This window comes from Octodon degus, unplaced genomic scaffold, assembly GCF_000260255.1.
Source record: "Octodon degus isolate 3935 unplaced genomic scaffold, OctDeg1.0 scaffold00102, whole genome shotgun sequence".
NCBI lineage: Eukaryota > Metazoa > Chordata > Mammalia > Rodentia > Octodontidae > Octodon > Octodon degus.
The window spans coordinates 4,150,681-4,170,517 of record NW_004524678.1 but is presented as its reverse complement, the minus strand read 5'-3'; the positions used below and the strand labels follow the sequence as shown (position 1 = coordinate 4,170,517).

Here is a 19,837-nt window from a genome sequence, read left to right as displayed (position 1 = left end):
TTCCTCTTCTCTGACAAGGCTTCAGGGGACCAGGGGGATAAACACATGGCCCAGGTGGGTGCGGGTCCTAGCTCCGCCTCTGCCACTCACTTCATCTGTGACTGAGCTGAGCTGCTAGACCTCTCTGAGCTTTGGTTTGCTGTCTAGCAAGTGATAGGTACGGTTCATTGTACAAGTAGTTCCTGAGCAGCTGCTACGTGCCAGCAGCCATCCTAGGTCCCCAGGACACAGCAGGGAATGAGAATGATGAAATTCTCGGTTGTTGCAGAGGTCATGGGCCACGGAAACATGGAGGGGAGTCACGCAGGCAGTATGCTAGGAGCACTGCATACACTCTGTGTGCGCTGTGCTACCTCCTCCCCAGGAGCAGCGTCAGGGAGGCACAGTGCGGATGGGACCAAAGGAGAGAGAGGGACAAGGGAGGGAAAGGGAAGAATACAACCCCTCATGAGGAATGTAATTGTTACATATCACAAACATGTACAAATAAGTAAAGACATGAGCTCAAGGCACCATCAGACTGGGCACTGCCAGGCATTGCAAGGGCTGCGGGCTTCGATGACTCCTACACACCGATGGCAGGAGGGTGAATAATAAAATGCCTAGAACCTCTCAGGACTTCTTAGGTGCCTCACAAGCGGTAGTTAATACTTCTAGCAGCTAGAGAAATGTTCTACCACAGTGACAGCAAAACAGGGCCATGTTTAAAGGCAAAGCAAATGGCCATGGAAGCAACTCACACAGTCGAGAGGTGGGTGGAGCTGCAGCAGGAGGGGCCTTTGGAGAAGCCCAGAGTCACTGACTCAGCCTGACTTCTGTGTGCAGGAAGTCCATCTGCGCATTCTCCCGGAGGGCCTCGGATGAAGTGAAGCCCAGGCCTCCACTGGCTAGGGTCCCAAGCTGAACAGGGGCAGCTCCTGTTTCAACAGGAGACATTTCTCTCTAGAAGTTCTCATCCTTTCTACTCAACAATGCAGATTTCTTCTGGGCAATCTATAGACCTGCGTTCTGACAGAGGGAATCTGAAAGTACCTGCCAGAGCTGGGACTGCCTTAGTTTGACTCAGTGAGTAGTGGCTATGAAGGTCGCATGACCTTTCCACCCTGCACAAATGACAAGGACACCAAGAATCTGAAATGACTTCTAATAACTCCTATGGCTTTGTATGAGGTTTAGGTCTCCTCCACAGGCACGCAAACCCTGAGCCGATGTCAGCTTCAGGTTCAGGGAGGTTGTGTATCTCGGAGCTTCACCAGTCTTGGGTCTAGCAGACAATGAGGAAATGAACGACTGGTGTAAAGTTGAGGTCGGTGTCCCAGGGCCCACGCACTGCCACAGAAAACACCACAGGACCAGCTCGAATCTCTTCATTCTTACTTGACCCAACTTATTACAAACTTTATTAGGCCACCTGCAGATCAGAGGCGGGGGCTCTCTTGACGATTTGGACTGAGGAAAGACATGAACTCTTTCTTCAACTAAAAATAATGTAGAATATATTTCTGCTTTGAAAAACTATTTTAAACCCCCTCTAAAAAATCTATATCATCTATTGAAAAAAAGAAGACATATGTACCTCAAAACTTAACAAACTAGGGTCATCTAGGGTCCAGGCATGAAGGTATTACTGAAGGTATTACTCTGTATTACAGAAGAAAAAGTTGATAGATCGAGAAGACTTTAAATGACCAACAACATTTAGTTATGCTTATTGTATTATTCAATAGGCTAACACCTAAAAAGAATTTGAAAAGTCCCCAAAGGTCTATCTTTACTGGGGCCTCTGCCATGACACAGATGAAAGTTCCAGTGACTGGACTATTTTGCTAATGTTGGCCCTAAACAATACTCAGGCGAATGAGGTTATTATTGAAATTTCCTTTTTTTCCCACGTTTTCTTGTTTGAATTTAACAGCATGTGACACAAAGCAGAGACCCCACCTTTAAAGTCAGCAGAGAGCAGCTCAGAGAGGGTGCACACCTTGCTCAAGGCCACACAGCTCTGGGAAGCGACAGGGTCACCTGGAGACCCAGGCCTTTCTGATAGGGCTCTTCAAGGCCCAGCATCCCTGCCTGACCCAGGGCCTGTTCTGATCTTGGGGAAATCCCGGAGTTCCCACAGAGCCACCAGGTGTAGAGCACACACCAGGCTTCAGGTGGCAGCAGGGGACACAAGAACACCTATGACCTCTGCCCTCAGAGTTCACCGGCTACACCCCAGGGTCTAAACAGCAGGAGAACACAACGCAGAAGGAGACAGGAAAAGTGTTTGAGTAACCACAAGATGGAAGCCGGCAAGTACCCTGAACGAGACACACACCAGAGAAGTCTGACACTGATCTTCACTTCCTCCTTACACTGGGCCTGGGATTAAATAGCGGTAAGTGCCACGTCTTTGATCCAGGGAGACAGCACTGGAAGAGGCAGGTTACTGCCATTTTCCATCAATGCTCATGAATACTGATGTGGCACCAAAGCCCCTTAGGACACAGCCCAGCGCCGACATGCTGATGAAAGCCCTCTATTGTGAAGATTCACACAAGATTGCGCTATGTTCAGCAGCTGGAATTTGGAGGTGCCATTTGCCTCCTCCAAGGGGGCTTCGGACTATTGTATTATGGCAAAATTGAGAAACCTGTACAAATATAGAAAGCAACGCAGCCTTACAAGGTACCAAGATCCTGGGTGGTGTGTCCCTGTCGGACCTCCTCAATTGAATAATAATTGCTGCCGTTCACATTACAAGCATCCCTATACCCTCATGCCTCAAAGGGCAGTTGGCAGGGACAGGACGATTACACAACTGACTAAAAACACACATGACATTTAAACTAAATTATAAGGAGACTAGTCACGTCTGATGTTTTTTGTCATGTGTCACCACTGCTTAATGGAATTTACCTCATCTCTGTTTCCTCACATTTTGTATGAATACTTTTTTAGAAACACAATTTGTTCTTCTAGGGAACAAAGGAAAAAAAGAATTTAAGCACCCCACAAGAAGCAAACGCTTTTTAAACCCCAAACACACACAAAACCTGCAACAGGAAGTAGAACAGGGAACTTAACGCTGCATAAAATTGTGCCATTATGCAAATGGAGTCCATAGTTTACCCGTGTGTGCTCCAAATAGACCCAAGGTGAGAGACCTCAAGCCAGTGTCTAACAAGGTAAGCTGAGCAGGTAAGGATGGTCTGTGCATCTGCGATTAAGCTCAGGAGGTTCACGCCTGTTAACACTGGGGAAAGCTGCTAGAGTTCAGAATACCAACAAATGTCAAGGGATAGAAAAACAATGCTTAGAGCATCACAAGCTATAACTGGCTAGCAAGGGGCAACGACTTGGATGGACAAAGAGATGTAGCTCTAGAATGCAAAACCCAGCTACAAAATGTTTTCTTTTCAGTAAAGCTCTGTAGCTTCATAGTCACTGACTGCAAGCCTTTAAAACCTAAAGCTAGAATGTGACATTGTACTTCAAGGCGGCTCTAAGGCACCCTGCCTGCAGATGGAAATAGATACACACCCTGCAGCAGGAGAACGCCTCTGCGAAACCCACTCTCTAGGCTAACATAAAAATCTTTTTATAGAAGTTCATTACTGAAAGTCACTGTCAAAGACTCACTTGGGGAACGTAGGGGTGGAGGACAGGAGTGGACAATGGTACAAAGTGGATTAATTGTAACTGGTGGGATGATAAACCTTTCAGTACAATCTCAGTCAGTCATCATCGCAATCTTATAGGAGGGTATCTATTAATCATATACAGATGAAGAAACGGAGGCTCAGAGTACTTATAAAGACATGCTAAGACAGCTGATAGCAGCAAGAGTCAGCGCTCTAATCCAGGTCTGACCCCAAAGACTGCAGCGTAATAATACACTGTCTCTATGTGGCGGAGGTGGTGGAAGTGACGGCCGTGGCTGGTGGTTGGTGGTTGTAATAGCTGTTGACTGTAGTCATATATTGATAGGGTTGTTGGCGATGGTGGCAGTGATGGTAGTGGTGGTTTTTGTTGATAGTGATGGTGATGTTGCTAATGGTGGTGTTTTGAGGGCAACTGAGAATGAGATTTATGCTTGCTTTGGAGCTGAGGAAACGGTGGAGATATGCCTTCAAATCCTGGGGCTGGGAACTCTAGTAGCCTATCCTCGCATTGCCTCAAGTTGGCTGTCGAACCTCAACCAAGTCTTTCTAGATGTCTAGCTTCTTTGCCACACTGAACCCTGGTGTCTAAAACCAGTGAAGACCACCGAAGAACATTAAATCCCCTTCAGACAGGCAAGAAGCTACTCAAAGAAAGCCTCAGTGGGATGCTGGCGAGGCCTAATGGGCATCCCTGGCCTTATCTTCTGTGGGAAAGGGTCGGGCATTATGGAAACACAGTAGGTAGAGGAGAAGGCCATTTAGCACTCGTCCCTTCCTGCTTTTTCAGAGGCCAAGGCCTTCCCAACAGCTCTCCCCTCCATCTCTGCTTCCTGTCACATAAAATACTTCTAAGACAAAGCTTTACAGAACCCAAAACCTAAAAGTTACTTTTGCAATGAGTCCACAAGAAAGCACTAACAGAAAAGCAGTGGGTCTGCGGGTCTCCTGGTCAGAAGGTCTTCTCTATAAATGAAGAACCGCGGGCCCTTAGGAGTTCAGATGAACCCCAAGGAGCCCCTGGCAGGGAAGAGAACGACGACATACTGGAGCCACAAGACCAATGCAGGAAATACAAAACAAAATAAAATGAAATAAAATAAACAATTATAGGTTCAAGTTAAACAGTACAATATAGTAAAAGGTCAGGCATTTGAAAGACATCATGAGAAATCCTTGCATTTCCAGCAGTTAAGTGTGAAAGGCTTCAGATTAATAATTTGCCAATGATGCATGACTGTAGGGTAGTTATAAATAGGCAGTATAGGATGATCAAGTTAATTTTATACACAGAGGACAACTCCAAATCATCACGGCCAGAAAGCACTTCTCTATTTCTGATGTAGTCTTCAACTATGATTAAATATGTGTTGGAAAAAAGAAACCTTACAAAGCTCCTAATGAATTGGAAACAAATCAAGGAAGCAAATCTGTCATTTGAAATGAATCATGGTACTTAGAAAGGAACCCCAAGCCCCTGGAAAGGTAGAAAGCTGAGCTAAATTAGTGTTGTATAGCTAGCAAATTTTAATGCTAAAAATCTCCAAGTGCCTTTGATGGTCCAAGTCTACAAACCTATGGGACTCGCCGGGATCCAATGGTGCATTCTGCTACCAGGGGGCTTACTGTCACTCTAGGGTGCGCCAAGCACACAGAGCATTTCAGCTCTCCAACTCCTACCAAAGAGCACAGCAATAGAAGCCCCAGGCACTGAGGGAAGAGGGGTGGTGCGGGCTGTTTTGTCTGAAAGTTGGTCTGTCGTGTAAGGAAAGGATTTACATTTTTAGAACTGACTACAACTATAGGCTTCAATACAATCAGGGCAAATTATCTTCTTCATGGCTTCATTTCTAAAGTGAGAAGCTCTTGTAGAAATCTCATTCATTCATTCATTCATTCATTCGAAACCTTATTTAAAAGACACAGGCTGAGGACCAGCCAAATAGCTCAGCGGATTAAAGTGCCTGCTTAGGCAGACAGTGGTCGGAGTTCGACCCCCGGCATGCCATGCCAGCCCTGCCCCTGGGGCACACTGAGACTGCAACTGAGACTGGGTGTGGTGGCGTGCATGTGTAATCCCAGCTCTTGGGAGGCTGAACACAGGCGGATCACTATGAGTCCAATCTACATAGTGAGACCCTGTAGACCCTGTACTTTAAAAAAAAAGAGAAAGGGTTCTAACTCTTAACCCAGCCCTAAAACTGACCTTTTTAATGCACCTGCAGTTCTTTGGTCTACTAGTAGCTTTAGCCCAAGGGCAACTCACCTGTGTTGACTTATGGGCCATACTTTAATGAGCCTTTCCTTTGGTGACTGGGTCTCCTCCCAGGATAAGAAGTCATGGGGAACCACTGCAGTGGAGTTTCCACTGCAGTGACCAAGGTCCCTTACAGGCAAGATGTCCCATGGCCCACTTGGGCTCTCCTCCCCTGCAGATCCCCCAGGCCAGGATGCTCAACAACTGTGCAAGTGGAAAAAAGTGAACCCTGCACACTGTCCACGATGTGTAATTAGCACAACTACCAAGAAACCAAAAACTCAAAATGAAATTACTATGTGACCCAGTGATACCACTTCTAGATGTTTACTCCAAAGATCTGAAGTGGGTTTGCTGAAGAGACAGCTACTCCAGAATTCATAGCAGGACTGTTTAACATAGTCAAGTTATGGAATCAGTCGGAAGCATCCACCAGCCGGTGAATGGTTAAAGACAATGTGGTGTACACACACCGGAATATTAGTCAGCTTTCAAAAAGGAGGGATTCCTGTCATTTGTTCCTATGTGGGTGGATGTGGAGAACATTACATGAAGTATGTCAGGCATGGAATGACAAATGCTGCACATTCCCATTTAGATACTGGATCTGAAGTGACTGAATTCACAGAAGCAGAGAGCAGAATGGCAGTTATCAGAAGCTGGGGGTGGGAGGAGCGAGGAGGTGATGGGCGAAGGGTAAAAGAATCAAAGAATCAATGAGGCGGAACACCTCTATTTTGCTGTTGTTTGGAGATCTGTTACACAGCATGGTGATTTCAGTTTACAACAGTGTATTGTACATTTTAAATTGCTGAGGATAAACTTCAAATATTCTCCTCTCTCTCTCTCTCTCTCTCTCTCTCTCTCTCTCTCTCTCTCTCACACACACACACACACACACACACACGCGCGCGCGCGCGGCCTGAAGCTAAGAACAGAGGATGGTGGGTGCCCGTGTACTCTAAAGGAAGGCTCCAGCCCATCTGTGCAGAACCAGTGGAAGTGCAACCCTAGGAAGCCACCAACTACTGGCCTTCAGAGCTAGGGCCCTGCAGGCTGTACTGGGGGTGTGGGGGCTGGTACCTCGGGCTGGTACCTCTCTAGGCAATTGCAGAGGGTCCCCCCAGTCACCAAGGCACCTTTTCTGTCCTCAGGCCTAGTGAAGCTGACAGTCAAGTGTTTAGAAAGCCTGCCTGGGTGCCTGAGGCAGCTTCACTGTGCAGCCAGAAGAACAGAACGTGCTCTCACTATGACAGGTCTCAAAAGAGTAGATTTTCCCATAGGCCTTGTGCACCCCTGGGAGGTAGCTGGCCTTAAGGGATCTTGGGAAAGGACACCATCACGAATCTGGAAAGAACTACACTCGGTGAAATGCACAGACCCTCCCTTACTCCAAAAAAGAATACGCAGTCTGTGGTGCCATTTATAAAACCCAAATCAATCAATAGTGCCAGATACAGACAGGCATTGTCTCAGGGTAGAGTAGGAACAGGACAGAGGAGACAGGCAGGAGGAATTAGCCAGATAGTATACTGCCGGGGCCAGTAAGGTGCTGGGAAACATCCCAGGGGGAGGCATTCTGGGAAACCCACAAGAGAACATCCTGCTACACACAGCTTGCACCCGCGCACTCAGCACAGACGCCAAGTAAGATCTGTACTGTGTTACATCTCCCACCCCACTCCAGACCCCCTTTGCAAGAGCTTGAGGCAATCAGGCAAGTAGCAGAGACACGGGAGAGTACCATGGCAGAGAGAGGGGCACAAAGCCACCCAGGATGCCATTCCCCGCTGCAGATTTCCAGAGCTGTGACAGAAGAGCAGCTAAGAGTCACCGTGCCAACGTCCTGACGTTACATTTGTTCTCAGTTCTTAAATCTCTAATGATGAATAGTTTATTAATCCTGTAAGACCTGTAGCACGGGGGAAAAAAGTTGTTTCCTGCTTTGCATTAAAAAAAAAAAAAATAGGAGGAAGAAGAACCTACCAGTCGTACCAACTGCCTGGCAGAAAACTCACTTCAGTGGAGAGAGTATTATGGTCTGTATCTAGATGTCCCCAAGTACCATGCATTCATAGGTGGGGCTTCCGGGAGGTGACTGGATCGTGTGGGTGTGATGCTCAGCAGTGGATTAGGCCACAGATGAACTTATAGCTAAGTGTGACACGGGAAGGGGAAGGCTGGTGCGAGATGTGGGTCCTGGGGCGTGGCCTGGAAGGGGTAGCCTCCCTCCTCCCTCCTTGATCTCTCTCTGCTTCCGGCTGCCATGCTTAAGCTTCCTCCTCTGCCACACTGCCCTGCTTTGGAGCCAGCCTGACTACGGACTTTAACCTCTACAAACTGAGTTCAATGAACCTGGCCTTCTGTAAATGGGTGTTGGGTATTTTATCCCAGCAATAAGAAAGTAACAAAGATAGCTAACATATTTCCCTTTCTTAAATTTCCCTAACAGTATTTATTCTCTGTGCTTTTACTCACCAGAGGCAGCCCACCCACACTATGAGCTCTTCAGTGTCTTGAAGAGCACCTTGTGTTGGGGTGGAGGGGGGACCACTCACCTTACAGGTGCTTCCCTGATGACAAAGGCCCAGATGAAGCTCTTGGGATAATCTAATGGAAACACACATCAGTTCTGTCCCTGTTCCTTCATATCTGAGAGTTACAAGTCTGAGGCATTTCAAACACTTGTTACTACTTATGTAGTAACTTTGCTCAGAAGAATATGGACCCAAGTTGCAAAGCAAGACTGATGAACTCATGGAAAAACTGCTGAGTAGTAAATGCATGAAACTGGCAAACAATTTTGTCTTTTTGAGACAAGGTTTTACTATTCAGTTCAGGCTGAGCTTGAAATCACTTTGTAGTCCTGGCTGGCCTTGAACTCACAGGAATCATCCTGCCTCAGCTTCTCAAGTGCTGGGATGAATTGTTTTCCCAACTGATAAATCTTAGGCATCCAGGAGTGGTGACACCCCTATAATTTCATTATTGTTGGCAACCCAACTAAGGTAGCTTAGTGACTTAAAAAGCAAACAAAAATGAGGCTGGGGATGTAGTTCAGTGCAAAGGCCCTGGGTTCAGCTCCCCGTACCTTAAAAAATTATATTTATTAAGATTTTAAAATAAAATTAAGCCAGATGTGGTGATGCACACGTAACATCCCAGCACTCAGGAGGCTGAGGCAGAAGGATCGCTATGAGTTCAAGACCAGCCTGGGCTACATAGTGAGTTCAAAGCCAGCCTGAGCTACATACTAGGAACCTGTCTCAAAAAAAAGAAAGTATACAGGAAGTTGATGGGGATCCTAACACATTCAAATATAAATCACTGGAAAATTATAGTTTATAGCAAACGTAAGTATGTTGTACTGACATTATACTAGTGGAAGGACTCACAACCTGCTCACACACACAGTGTGTACATACACGTGTTGAATGAATGCGTGAATGTGTTCAGATTTGGATACTACTTTTTCTGCTTTTTATTAAACCAACCTGCTAACTCTTGTAAGTCCATGCCTTCTAAAGAGAAGATGACAGGCATTAAAAACAACTTACAAGATAACTAAGGTTGACAACAACTAACTGAGTATTTCAAAATAGTTGAGAGAGGATTTTGAGAGCTCAGTTGTGTGTGACACAGTTACCAGCCCTGATCATGGTGTGCGGCATACATGCGTCTGTACTGAAATCCCACGCTACACACTACGAATATGTATAATTACTGTGTCACGTAAAAATTACGTTTTCTAAAAAATCTTTTAACTTTACAATTCATGACTATTATTTAATATACCACAAAAGTGACTGCACTCAGACTGCTCTAGGATTCTAAGGATTTTTCTTTCTAATTTACAACTACAGACTGTACAGAATATCTTAACAGCATACGGCCAAGTGTATGGGATCAGCTGAGGAGAATAATTCAGTTTCATAAAAAATGCAAATCTCACCGTCCTGCATTCATTTCGTGCCAACCCTGTTCTCCAGACAATTGCTGGGGGCCTCCCACATGAAATCAATATGCACACATCTATTTAACTTTTATCACCGGCTCACTAAGTAAATATCACACGATAGACCACTTAGGTATTCATTATTCAGGAAAATAGCAAACGGAAAAGGCAGGCTGGTGCGCTCAAGTCATTAACAAATCAATCGATAACCATTCCCCAGTCTGAGTTTTCCAAATGAGGGCAAAGATGCGCAACATCTGGGAAGCAAGCTGCCAAGGTGCGATCTGTTTTCAGCGGAGGATCCAGTGTTTACACCGCTGACTCGGACTCCAAGGAGCCCTCTGAGGGACACTGTCAATCATATTCCGTCTTCTCAGGCTTGCCTGAGCATTAGAACACATCTGCCCTTTGAGGCTAATCCTCAGACACAGAAAGACCTGGGACACCCAAGGAGCACGCTGGCTGACCCGCTCTTCCACTCCCTAGCGCGTCTAAATCAAGGCAGAGCTCCAAATCATTTGAGGGCGCTATATAAAATGAGGACCAAATGGCTCAGTATTTAAAGTTTCCATTTTTGCTGCTTTCAAAGTAAGATTTATATCAATTTCTAGGGACTACTAGGCAGCTAATCAATGCCCCCCAAAGTGACCAGGAATGACTCCAGGTTTTGCAAAACAACTCACAATTCTTTTAAATGTGCGCTTTCTTCAGCATCACATTCACGGCGCCAAGCCCCTGAGGATATTGTCTTTTGTGTATTAATTGCGAGGTGCGTGCTATTCCTGTCTCCTGGGTTACAGAGAGCCAATACATTGTCATGTGTTGCAAGTCACCTACACCCTCTCACCAGCCCAAAGGCTGACAGTGAAACAAAGAAAGGAAGTTCAGCCACTAGACTAAAACTAAGTTGCACAATTTCTTCCTGAATTTACACCACAGGATATAAACCACTGTGTGCAAAAACACTGGCAACATTAGCAACAGAGCTCAAAAAGTACTGCCTCTTTCATTTTATTTTCTTGGCCATCTCAAAGACCAACAGCAAACGAGTCTACTTAAGGGCATAGAAACTATGCCGCTGATTGCCAGGAGAGCAAAAGGCAGTCCGGAGTTGTGAGAGATCAAATGTCCATCCCACCATCAGCAAAGGGGGAGAAAAGGCCCCTTGTCACCTCCTGCACAAGTCTGTGACTTGATCTCCAGGGAAAACGCGGCTATGTGTTGTCCAATATGCGCGCTAACACTGGCACGCACACCCATCCCTGCTGGAAGCCAGTCGTGCTGGGTTTTAAATGAAGCAGTGCTGTCGTTACTTACTCTTCTGTTGTATTTCCTGGGTGGAAGCCTTAATTAATACTTCATCCAGAAACAATCCACACAAGGAGTAGTTTTATTATGAATAAAAATTGTAACAGAAATCCCTTCTCCCTGTGCAGGGCAGTTAGCTTCATTTCCCTTCTCTGCCATTGAAATCTCGCCCCCTCCTTTCTGTCCCAGTGCTGAAGGCGGAGCTAAGGCTCAGCTCCACAAGAATCTGTTGGGAAACATCCCATCAAACACTGAGGATACTCCACACACAGCTCAGCTCCAGGTCACAGACCAACGCAGGCCCGTCTCCCGAGCAACAATGCTGTTGTGCCTCACCCATTACATTCTTCTTCCTTCCCAGGTTAACGGTCAGGTTGCCACGTCCGTGGTTTTCCTTGCGCCACTTCCACCACCCCAACACCACACCCACTCCCCTAGACCTTACCCTGCCCAGGAGATTGTCCTGAAGCAACGTCTGCTGCAGCACCGGAGCCACCTCCTCCAAGCTCAGCATGTGGCAAAGGTCGGTGAGCTCCTCCTGTCCCAAGGACCCGGTGCCTGTGGTGTCAAAACTGTCAAACAGCTCCTTGAGTCGGGCCTCATGCTGGTCCTGCTCCACCTCATCCATCCCATAGCCCACAGCGTTCACCTGTGCAGGACAGAGACAAGGACAGGTTGGGGTGATCACCCTGGGCCCATTTACCTCCCGGGCCAGTTGAGCACCCTCTGAATTTATAGCACTCTATTTCTAGGACACCACACAGCCCCTCCATGGGTCTCTCCAGGACCCCGCTGTGGCCACACACACTCATAGCAGAGGAACATCCACAAGGGCAGATCATTACCAGAAAATGGGGATCACACAGGCAAAGGACCCCTTCCTGTCCTCTCCTTCCTGGGCATCGGGTAGACAGCTAGTCTGCAAGTTCAAGCCTAAGAGCTGCTTTCTCTCTGTTTATCTTGCCAGCACTTTCCCAAGGTGACAGGCCACTTGTGGCAATGAGGTCAAGTGAACAAACTGGTAGCTCCAGCCGACTCCACGACTCCAAGGCCAGGGCCTCCTCCCAAGTCAGCAAGCTCCCAACACCAGCCCAGATGCTGCAGTCGGGCAATGGATTAGTTTCACTCTGTTGAGCCTGGATGCCCCTGGGGTAGTTACAGGGGAGGGCTGCAGAGAGCCCCTAGCTGAACACACGTGCTACAAAAGCACCTCTGTTTACAGGAGACCTGATGCCTTTTACATGGGCTCTTCCCAAAGCGAGTCAATTAACTCGCTGGTGCAATTACACGAGGTGTGACAGGAAGAGCAGTCCCTGAAGCCCCACGAGTCCCAAGGAGCCTGCGGTAAGGCTTAGTTGCCTAGGGAGAAGGGAAAACAGCACTCCAACCTTTCCAACAGAAAGTGCAAAGGAGGCACGGCTGCCTTGCATGAAGGTGTGCATGCCTCATCCACACCCTGGGGTGCCTCCCCCATCTCCCCCACCTCACTCTTCCCCCCTGGCTGCCCATCTTTCTCTCCCTGTCCCATCCCAACCCTGGGCTATTTCACCACTCTCCTTAGGATGGGTAAAAACCTGGAGTGCTCGGTAACTCTGAGTCAATTTGTACTAAAAATACAGATAAAATTCCAGGAACTTCACACTTTAAAATGCTTCTTTCCGTGAGCGACAACTGATTTCTCATGTGGTAGATCTTCCAAGGCAGGCTTGAAACCTCACATCTGGAAGAAACCAGGCCATGATGCAATGGATGCTAAACACGATACAACCCCCTGGAGACAGTGACCTCAGCTGTCAGCGACAACGCTCTCAGCCAGCCCCAGCCCAGGCGAAGCAGCACCTTTAGCTAGGAGCAAGGGGGCAGCTGTGAGGTAGTGCGCATGCTTAGCCTGTACAAGGCCCTGGGTTCAATTCCCAATAGTCATGACCCCCACCAATGGAAACAGCCTTTTTTTCTAAACCAAGCTCTGGTCAGAAACTCCCTGAAGTACGTGGCGTTCCAGAGCGCAGATCATTACTACGTGGGCAACAGGTTAAGATGCTGAACACAGCCAGAGCTGAAGGTGAGAGCGCCTTCCATCGTCTATCCATAGTATGGCTCTAGGCCAGTGGTGGCAGCCCTAGAGCACACACGCGAAGGGATGCTTTACGTGGTTCACCACCACTGCTCTAGGCTGTTTGCTTCCTTTTTGTGTTGACTGGTCACAAAACGTGACAAGCCAGAATGGAGCCATGACCTTAGCAAAATGAGGTGCACGTTCAGAAGATGAGTCTGAACAGCTCTGCCACATGCCCACTATTCACAGGGGCCACTCATGAAGGCGACATGGCACAGTTTGGGTCCAAGATCTGGGGCTTGGGGAGGTCTCTTATTAGCAGTCTGCCATTGCTAAGGTGCTGGGAGCCCTGGCTGCCTTCCCAGGGTTGGTCTGGTGGGTTAACTAATCATTATGTAAATGTTTTCCAAATAACGGAGAGTGCTAAGTAAACATCAGAGTGTCAGAAAAGAAATACCAGAGTGCTGTGCAGAGCCACAAGAGGTAGCAAGCAATTCAGACAAAGTCAATGCCAGCTAATTGTCACCTCAGTTCTGCTGAAAATCCCAGATGCTCACAGTTTTTTTGGCCCCCTGGGCTGTAATCTGATCAACATGAGAAAACTCAAAAGTATTGTACCTTTGATTATGCATATTCAAAAGCAAAACAGTCCTAACACTTCCCTCTTTCAGAATTATTCTAAGGGGAGGCAGTTTGTCCATCTAATGAAAGAGAGCAACAAAATTCATAATTGTGCTAAGAAGTTCTGATCTTATCTGCGGCTCTGAATTCGATGAGCTATCGTGCCTTGCTTTGGGCAGGACACTGGATTTCCTGCAAACAAATTTCTTCCATAGCAGTCTTTCCCTCTTACCTCTCTCTTTCATCTCCTCCTTCCCAAGACACTATGCTTAAGAAGACATTCTTCTGACTGAAGGGTGGGGGAGTCCCACCCCCAGGACAAATGCTCTCGCTGAAACATCCAGAAGACGTTATGCGTGGTGACAAGTTGTCAGTGCTCATCTGGCAAGGAAAGCAGTTTTGCTGGTTGATAATGTTCTCCAAATGTTCACCAGTCATTTCATGTGCAAGAATTTTCTCTCCACTTTGCAGAAATTTCTCAAAGGATAAGGCCTACACCTATTTCCTTAATATCAACTGCAAAATATAGTACACCAAGGGCTCAGTAAACACCATGGACTGCTTACTGTAAGGCTACTCCTTGAGAGAAAACCTTTGCTAAGTGGGATGTATAGAAATGAACATGTAAAAATTTCTCAAGTACCTATTTCTTCCACAAGCACACATTCATTTTTCCTTTCTTATGCATTTTCAGGGCTTTTACAGTCTTAGATATACCCTATCCAAAGACAGGACCAACACGGACCACCAAACTCCAGGCTACAGAATCATCAGAAGCTTAATTCAACAGGTCAGTGATGAAGCCAAAGGACTCACAAACTACAGCTACATTTGTGGATGCTGTTGCTGCTCTGGGATGGAACCGTGGAGGAGCATCTGCTAAAGCACCCTGGCAGGGCCTCTCAGTTATGAGAATAACAATACTGTACTCATCTGGAAAGACTGTTCTGGAGGTTCAGCATGGCCAAGCATACAGTGACCCATTGCAGAGTAAGTTGATGCAACAGGAGAATTGAAAAACAACCAGGAAAATGCCCGAGGCTTACAAAGGAGGCTTAAACTCACAAAAAGTAACTTCAAGTCAATCAGCCATAAATCTACCTTTACTGAGCAGAGTGGGAGGGGTAAGTGCCTAGAACAGAAGCAAGCTCAGGCGATGACAGTACAATGTCCCTAAACATCACTATTACTACAAGATAAGGGCTGCAGGTAAGGGTCAGCCCTTCCTCGAGCCTCCAAGGCAGATTGCCGATATACATTAATGTTAAAAACAGAAAGGCTGAAATGTAGTTAGGAATTCAGAGGAAATTTACTTATTTGCTAAGAGTCTGGCTTATACATATGGATCTTCCCAATTCTTTGAAGTAGACAGTATCCTTTCCCTATTTAAGGTGTAAAAACTGGGGCTTGGGAAACTTAGGCAACTTGTCTGAGGATACAGCATTAATATGAACTGGAGCCAAGAATTAAACTCTATGTGGCTTTAAATTTCACTGTCCCTCAGTGTGCATGGAACACTGGAGACCCTGGAAATGATGTGTCAGCCAGTGAACAGTACTGAGTCCCAGAAGCGACCTGGGACCACTCCATGGTCACACACTTTTTCAACCTAGAATGGGGAAAACACTTCCCCTTGTCCCATTTAATGATGATAGCATACAAAAACTGAAAGAAACAGACAAAATAAACATCGCCTTTTTCTAAAGTAACTTTGGGAGTTAGGGCCAGGAAGAAGTAAGTTTTTATACAAAATTATCATGAAGAACCCCATATTTTCAACAATGGACACAGCTCAGGAATTGATAACTGTTAAATTGCTTCCCCCAGAGAAATACTTAATTATGTCTGATGTAGACAATCTAACGCCTTGCTGGGTCAACAGCTAACTGATGCCCATCGGGGTCTGGAATCTTACTTGGAGATTTTGAAAGTTTGCTTCTGAACAATAAATCCTCCGATTGCAAAGAACAATTTCATTTTATGAAGACTACCATAAACCTGGCGAGGAAAGCTTTTCCTCACCAATGACCTGCCCAATCATATGGTGAGAAGCCTTTATGACTCCTCTGGAATAAAGGGACCAGGGTGGGCGGTATTTTGGCATTCTGATTGGGGCGAGTCAGAGTAAGAGGCAGATGCACAGAGCCATTAATCAAAACATTTACCCCCCAACAGCCACCCAGAAGGGCAATTATTCGGAGCATCTTCCTTCCAAATAGCTCAAAACAAGGCTGCCAAAATGCTGCACTCGGACAGGAATGTCCACTGCAGATCTGTGTGGCTATACGCCCCTCAGAAACCCCAGATGATGGCATCGCAGAGCCAGCCAGGGCTGCCAAGGAACTAGGTGGAGGTGTGGCTGGAATAATGACATCCCCAGCCTAAGGCTGGCAGGAAGGGCCTTGGTGAACTTACAAATCTGCCAGCATCCAGCATATAGAAAGCCCATAGGAATGGTGCTCCAGCCAACGAGCTGGAATGGACAGAGCAAAAGGGGACAGAGTCTGGCGAGTGAAAAGCAAATAATAAATAAATAAGCACAACGCCAGAGTCCCTAGCCCAGGCCTTTTATTTTCCCTCCAGATGGTCCAGCAGCTGAACAGCTCTGCAGAATGCCCGAGCCCCTCTCAGCTCAGCCTCTTGCCTTTCCAGGCTCACAATAGATGCTCTGGAACCTGCACTCCAATGGAGCAGTTGGGGGTCCACAGACCAGGCGATGACCACTAAGTGACTAATTTACTTTGGGACAGAAATGATGAACACAGACAAATGCTCTTGGTGAGGCCTTTCATGTTTGCCCCTAGTTTTCCCTCTAGCCAATTTGGAGACTAATGCTCGTGCAGATGATAATGTTTCCTTTTCTTCTCTCTCTCTCTCTCTCTCTCTCTCTCTCTCTCTCTCCTGCAGTCTTTGATCTGCTGCAAAGATTCCCAGGTTTACCATCTTGGATTAATTTCAGTAAAAAGGAAAATAGTCATGAGAATATGTTCAAGTTTAGCAAAAGCTCAATAGAAAAAGCAACTGCCCCATCTGTGTGTTTGTACAGAAGAGCACTTCTGCCAAAAACTCCTGCTTCCCAGCAAGCTGATGACTGTCTGTTTTCTCTCTGCTCAAACAGCACCTTATTTTTGGCTGGATCCCAAAACTAAAGCAGCATCACCATGGATAAAACTGCAGCACAAAAATATTATACAAAAGCTTAAATGTCACTGCACAGGAAAAAGTCCCATTTAAGTAAATTTGAAAGAAAATAACCTTCGCTAACCATACCATAAACTTTGAATGAAGCAGAAGTATCCTACTAGCATCAGCTCTAAAACTTAACCAGGTGTTACTCTTTGACTCTCCTGAAGGTTGTAGCAAACCTAGGCTTTTGTTAAACCAACGGCAGGTGGATTACCCAATCAAGTGGTTAGTTAATACTGGAGGGGGAAAAATTAGCTTAGCACAATGTGGATTCAATAACCTATAATCAACTACTAAGTAAAATTAGGGGAGCAGAAAATAAAGCTGTTTTGTCGTTTTTCTAAAAAGAGAAAGCTTGCTACAACTCACTTCTTAAGCCGTATTTACTCAAATAAATATAGGATGGCTGAAGCTACAACTACAGTTCCCTGGGGCACAAGAGTTTCTATTCTTACATTTATAAATGCCGTTCTCCCAGTTTTGTGTTTTAAGTTAGGTACAGATGCTCTGTCATCGTTTCCAAGCACGAGCTTGAGGGACTGTCTCACTGCTGGCACAAATGGCAATAAAGATACAAACTAATTTTAAACAAAGTTGCTCACTTCCATCATACTATTAGCTTTTAAAAAATTCATTTTATTTGCAAATAGGAAAACATCTTTTTGCAAAATTCAGTCAGCTCTCCACAAGCACCTACTCAAGAGATACAAGATAAATAGCCAGAATTCAAACCAAAATACTTATTGGCTTGCAAAAGAACTGACATCTAGAAAAGTAAGCCTCCTGACAAGGCTCTGGGTTGTGGCTAAACTTGCCAAGACTCTATCAAGGTAAGGCCGTCAAAATGCATTTTCATTATCAATGTAAAATGGAAGAAGCCTCAAGACTGGCAAAATGTTAGTTTAGAAAGTCATTTGCAGTGACATTTAAAACAATTTATTTGAACAACATTTGACTCATGATAAGAACACTGCTTATTAAATGACGACCAGCTGTTCAGAATTCATTGGAGCCCTGGTCTCCCTACATGAACTGGTGTTAAGGGTCATTACATATCTAAAATGAAAACAAGAACAAAAACAGAGAAGCCCAGGCCATTCTGAGCAAGTGTCTATTAAAATGACTGATCCTTGACATTTTCCTGCAAAGACCTTGCTGGCGGTGGCTTCCTCTCCCAGCCTCAGTACAGCCCTCCTCTCGTTGCTTAGTTCTCTAACCCATTTGCTTTGTTACACAGTAGCTCGGAATGCTTGCTTCTGAAGAAAGACCACAGAACAGGTGAAAAGAAACAAAGCCCCTCAGAAGTTCACAATCACCTTCTGAAGTACCACAGTGGAAGTCACCACACAAACTCATTTCTCAGCCACCTGGTTATGTCATTTCTATGCACACGCTGGGAATTTCACAGCTACCTTCAATTCCACACCAAGATTTACCCCTCTTCCGGCTCAGCCGCCAATATAATACACTTGCTACTAGAGAAGACCCAAGATAAAGCAATACTGACTGGAAATAAATAAAGTTTCTTGCAGATCGTCAAGTCCGGAGAACATAAGAAAAGACACATTTATGTCCACATATCTAAGGAAACCCAGAGAGGAAATCTTCCCCGGCCCAGGGGTCTAGTTCGTGGGCCCTGCTGGACTTTCACAAGAACATCTTCAAAAGCTACGGTGTCAGTCACCAAAGCTAAGGAGGCAGTCTGGTTGGATTTCAGGAGCTCAGAGATCGAGTCGCACTGCCAGGCTGTCTCAGTAATCCCTCAACATCAGGAGGGAGATCTGTCCCAGTTAACTGGAGAGAGCTGAAGATGTCATGCTAACTAAACTGTTTAGAAACGCGGTGTGACATTTGCAGCTCCCACTGGATTTGCACCTCAAACCTGCTTTGTCAGGCTGCGTCCAAGAGAATTATCCCTTCCTCTCCTCCAGTTTTACCCAGAAGCTTTATGCGGTGACTTCCTCCATCAGTTTTGTCCTTGCAAGCCTCAGCGTCCCCGGAGGGTCCTACTTCCGTTCTCTACTCTTCCCCTAGCTCCTTCAGCCACCAGAGCTTTAGGGCAATGCCCCCGACGGTCACCGCGTTGTGCCCTCCCCACGGCCGCGCTGGGAAGCTGAACCTGCTTGGACCCCACACACCTTCTACCGTCTCCACTTTAAAGGCTCCCAACAGCTCTGCGCTGGCAGCCTAAGCTGACCGACCCTCCGGGCGCCCACGCAGGTCTCTTCAGCCTCCACCCCGGGGCACAGACCCACGGGACGGCCGCCCCTCCGGCCCGCTCCGGGGCTCAGGTCCCTTCGCAGACCGACACACGGCAGCATCTTCCAGCTCCACGCCGCCCGCCCGAGCCACCGGGGTGGAGGGGTGCGGCGGGGACGCCGCCCCCACCCCGCCTACCTTCCGTCGGCCTCTCCGCAGCGCCCGCACAGCCGGCCGCCTCCTCCCGCGCTCTGCAAAGCCAAGCAGGGCGCTTTGTTAGGACTCGGGGCGCTCGGCGACTGCCTGCAGCCGGCGCCGCGGTTCCGGGAGGGCGTCCTTCAAAAGGACGCGCTTGGGGACCCGCGCGCGCGTCATTTCCATATGTAAGGGGCAGCGCTACAAAGGCGCGGCGGGCGCGGGCCGCGGGCTGCCGCCGCCTCCTCCTCCCCCTCCTCCCGGCGCTCCTCCCTCTCCCTCCCCTCCCGCTCCCGCCCGCGAGTCTCCGAAGCCACCCGGCTCGGCCACCCCTTCCCGCGCCCGGCCTGAGCCCCGGAGGGCGCCGGGCCCCGCCGACGGCCCCTGGGCAGCGCCAGGCCTCGGCGCACCCGGGC

At 47.2% G+C, this 19,837-nt stretch overlaps 1 protein-coding gene across 1 annotated transcript in view; it reads right to left on the bottom strand.

Annotated features, from left to right (window-relative positions):
- The window catches only part of Nin (ninein), a 94,424-nt gene extending 74,835 nt beyond the window's left edge, over nt 1-19,589 (bottom strand). The window contains exons 1-2 of the mRNA XM_023723736.1: nt 19,425-19,589; nt 11,610-11,813 (exon numbers count right to left, since the gene is read on the bottom strand). Coding sequence (XP_023579504.1) covers nt 11,610-11,792 — 183 coding nt within the window. The 5' untranslated portion in view covers nt 11,793-11,813; nt 19,425-19,589. The remainder of the gene's footprint in view (nt 1-11,609; nt 11,814-19,424) is intronic.
- Between the last annotated feature and the right edge of the window lie 248 nt (nt 19,590-19,837).